General features: G+C 44.2%; 1 protein-coding gene across 1 annotated transcript; it reads left to right on the top strand.

The window, feature by feature from the left end:
- Positions 1 to 219: 219 nt before the first annotated feature.
- On the top strand, positions 220 to 2,171 carry znf488 (zinc finger protein 488). The gene is made up of 3 exons (XM_068741757.1): positions 220 to 432; positions 773 to 1,001; positions 1,111 to 2,171. The coding sequence occupies exons 1-3, from the start codon at positions 220 to 222 to the stop codon at positions 2,169 to 2,171; spliced, it is 1,503 nt and encodes a 500-aa protein (XP_068597858.1).
- The last annotated feature ends 1,975 nt before the right edge of the window (positions 2,172 to 4,146 follow it).

Genomic DNA, 4,146 nt, shown 5'->3' with positions numbered 1-4,146 from the left:
CACTAAATCTTATATTTGAGTTCGAATATTTGTCTCTCTATTTTCGAAACTAAACATACTTTATTTTGAATGCAATTCACTTGTTCTATAGATTTCAATCCGATACGAGCTGAAGCGTAACCTCGTGATTTTTCCATTATTATATTTAAATGATTCTGAAGCTGCGCTGTTTACATTTATGAAATAATAATCAACCTTCTATTTTTGTCCAGTTGAACGATGGACCAAACATTCCTGCCTCGGTCGATCTGGATCGGAGACAGCAAATTCCTGCAGCATCCAGCGGATATCTTCACCAGCTTGGTCGTGACGCGCCGCATCCCTGCCGGCACCTGCTTTGGTCCGTGTGCGCTCCAAAACGCTTTCTACGACACGATCGCCTTCATAGCGCAGAAATCCTGCGACAAAAGAGCTAAAAGCCACGTGTTCAGGGTGAGTGGGGCAATAATCTCATATGTTTAGTACAACTCCAGCCTTAGTGAATTCATCAGCATATAAATATATTTGTCCATTAAAAAAATATATATATAATTCCCAATTTTGATGTGGGCCTATACCATAATATTTATATTTTATGTCGATATGTATTCCAAAGCTATCGGCATGTGTTACATATAATTGTCGTCAAGGAATATTATTAAAACGGTTAAAACCCACGCTATATAATTTGCATTTGAATAATTTATAGTAATTTCAAGATTGAAATCATTAAAATAAAATGAATTGCGCGACAATTTGGAGAAATTGAGGTAAAAATGATTCCTGTCAACAGGTGGACCCCGAAGCCATGCGCGATTGCGCATTGGTGCTGTCCTGGCTGCGCCTTGTGCAGGCTGCGCGCAACGGAGAGGAGCAGAACACGGAGGCGTTCCTCAAAGCGGGCCAGCTGTATGTGCGAACTGTCAGGGATGTCGGGGAGGAAGAAGAGCTGCTGGTGTGGTACGATCCGGAACTGTCTCACCTTCTGGGCTTCACATGCACGAGCAGAGGATCAAGCGAGGGTGAGTCAAAGACACGGGCATGTAAGGAAAGACTATAACAAACCTAAAACAGGTGGAATCCTCACATCCATCCGGACGCGAATCATAGGATTCCCCCTTTTTCTTATAGAGTTTAAATGCGGCAGCTGCAACGAGCCATTCAAGAACGAGTATCCCTTCCTGGCTCACTGCAGATTCACGTGTCCCCAAGTGAGGAGCGTCCCCTGGAGCCGCGAGGTTTACGATCACAAGCCGGTGGAGGTCAAGAGGCAACGCCGAGTCACAGATTTCCACAACATCGCCCGAGATTTGGAACACAAGAAATCTGGCAGCAGCGACGAGGCGGAGGTCTCCTCCAAAAGACGGAAAAGCGAGGACATGTTGTGTCCCAAAGGCCGGAAAACGGTTCTGCTGGAAAAAACGAACATGTCAAATTATGACAACATTACGCAGCTGAGTGTGAGCTGCGACGCGGCATCGGGAGACGCGTCTCCATCCGGAGGGAAACTAAAAGCTGAGAAGATAAAGCCGGCTGATCTGGGACGTAAGAATGAGGATCTTGCTGAAGCAAGGGAAGCCAAAGGTGCTTTTACGCATGACAGAGAGCTGGACGTAGTCCCGCGCTCTGGTGCGCGCTCCAGTGCATTTTCTCTGGTCCCGTCCAACAGTCGCGGCGAGCAGAAAAGCGCCTTCTGTAAACCGAGTAAAATCATTTCTGCGCACGACCCCCACGCGCACTTCAGCACCGTGCCATCGAACCCTTGTAACCGCCTGGAAGAGATGGCTGACGGATTTACCTCCAGGACTGTCATGGGATACAGCAATCTGATGAGTGGCGACTTACCGGCCGTACCGTCCCCGGTGGCGCAAAACCATGCTTTCCATTACGCACCGGAGCACTGGTCCTGCAGGAGCGCTGGCGCGCAGCTGCAGACCGCGTCCTCTTTCACCATCCTCCCCCCGACTTTCACTTGTTTCGGCGTGTCAGTGCAGAACTGGTGCGCCAAATGCAACCTGTCCTTCCGAATGACCTCTGACCTGGTTTTCCACATGCGCTCTCACCACAAGAAGGAATTCGCGGCGGAGTCGCAGGTGAGGAGGAGAAGGGAAGAGAAGCTCACCTGCCCGATTTGTCACGAGTACTTTCGAGAACGGCACCACCTGTCCAGACACATGACCTCTCACAACTAAGACAAGGAAACAAAAACATGATTTATTTCCTTAATAACGTGTAACTGTGAATGTATCGGTATATAGCTGATGAAAATAGCGTCACGGGCCATCTCAAGTCGTCCACTAGATGGCGACAGAGGCGCGTGTAAGCTGATGCTGCGGCCTGTGTGTGGGGTTGATGGATGTTTTGTGCCTTATTATGGAACTCAGGAGGGGAAGGAAGATCTTGAGGATCTCGAGGGGACAGCACATGATTGTCACATATGTCGAGAGAGAATTATCCTCATTTATCCGTTTCTCTCTCTCCTCCGCTTTGTAAAAGGGATGTGGGTTTAAGTGTGTTTGCACATTCGTCCTGAAATCAAGAATGACGACGATGAAACAGACGTGTTGAGTGTTTTCTTCCACCAGCACATTGGTTCTGATCAGAGATTGTATTTCATCTGTACTACCAGGAATCAGAACAACAACAACAACAACCATTCTGTGAATAATAAAATGTAAATTAACATATTTTTTCTCACTCTGTTATCATACATTATATATTATAAACAACATGGTCTATTTTTTGAGATTGCTGTTCTGTATTAAATATCTGTTAATTTAGGCTAAATAATCTGTTCAGTCTTCTTTTGAATATTTTTTTTATTTTTTATGAAGTCATGTTAACTGGAAATTATCCCGCAAATGATAAACAAACATAAAACCTAAAAAAAGATCTGGATCTACGTGAAAAAATCCAGAGACTGTTTCTTAGGCCAAATGCTGCCTCTCCTAAACTGTCATCAAAATCTTCTCAGATGCTTTTGAGCAACCTGCTTAAAAGGCACGTCTAGTCTTTTTAAGTTTTAATGTAACACCAACGCTTTTCGATTTGCGTTGGCGTTACATTAAAATGTAAAAAGACCAGACGTGCCTTGGTCCTTTTTCTACTTTTAGCCATTTTCTGATTTGCCCATCCTTGGTTTCCTGAAGAGCACCTGGCATTACATCTACATGATCCAGTGAGCACCTCCGGCTATTCCTCTCTACTAAAAATAGGGTTTCACAAGACTTTTAACAAGCTGAACAATCAGAGATTGCAGACCCTCGCCTCCAAGTGCCCTATCTCGCAATGTTAAAGAATTCTTTAAAAAATTCTAGAATCTGGATCCAGATCCGGATCAACGCCATTCACGAGGAGGACCGAGCCACGGACAGAACCTTGCTTGTGTAAAAATTTCAAGTCGATTGGGTTACTAGTTTTTGAGTTATGCGCATGGACAGACAAACAGACAAACAGACAAACAGACCCAATGGCAATACCCTCGCCTCCCCTTCGGCGAGGGTAATAAGCCCAAGTTCGAGTCATTTGATTTTGAACCGATACCGAGTTCCGATCCGAGTGAAAAACGGATCCAGGATGTTGAGCACATAAACTCCACACAATTTATTTTTACTGGCATATTGTAAGACAAACATTTTTATACATTGGCATACCTGTTTTTCTGTTGAGATCTTTTTCACCTATCATTGAGATTGATGTTTAAGAAAAAGCTGAAATAATAATGACAAAAACCTTAATGGTTACCATTTATCTACAAACTTAGACATTTAAACCCACAGCTTTGACTTTGTGAATTTATGTTTCGCCATCGGTGCTACATCCCATTCTGGGTAGGCTAGTGACAGATGGACATAAATAGCCGGCCGTGTTTCAGGTAAATGAGGCGGGAAGTTCATGGGAAAGTCAGGCCGAGTCCCTCTTCAGTTGCGCTCACATAAGCAGGGAGGCAACTCCACCTCCACTGCAGCTTTGTTTAAACTTTTATTTAAGAAATATACGAACCGCTTATTAATTTGGAACATCAAATTAATGAGACCTTCAGATGGAGTCTTCAAGTATATCTCTCCTTGATGTTTTTGCTGTTTTTCCTGCAATCAAAACTTCACAGAAAAGAAAAGCTGCACCTTAAAAAATGTCAGAAAAAGGAAATACACTGCAACACATTTA

The sequence above is a fragment of the Brachionichthys hirsutus genome, chromosome 7 (assembly GCF_040956055.1).
Source record: "Brachionichthys hirsutus isolate HB-005 chromosome 7, CSIRO-AGI_Bhir_v1, whole genome shotgun sequence".
NCBI classification, from domain to species: domain Eukaryota; kingdom Metazoa; phylum Chordata; class Actinopteri; order Lophiiformes; family Brachionichthyidae; genus Brachionichthys; species Brachionichthys hirsutus.
The sequence above is the reverse complement of the archived record's forward strand: the minus strand, read 5'-3'. Positions and strand labels throughout refer to the sequence as shown.

Coding starts and splice junctions, on each gene's coding strand:
- znf488 (XM_068741757.1), top strand. CDS start 220: ATGGACCAAACATTCCTGCCTCGGTCGATCTGGATCGGAGACAGCAAA. Junction 433..772: donor CTAAAAGCCACGTGTTCAGG/GTGAGTGGGGCA, acceptor TCCTGTCAACAG/GTGGACCCCGAAGCCATGCG. Junction 1,002..1,110: donor GAGCAGAGGATCAAGCGAGG/GTGAGTCAAAGA, acceptor TTTTTCTTATAG/AGTTTAAATGCGGCAGCTGC.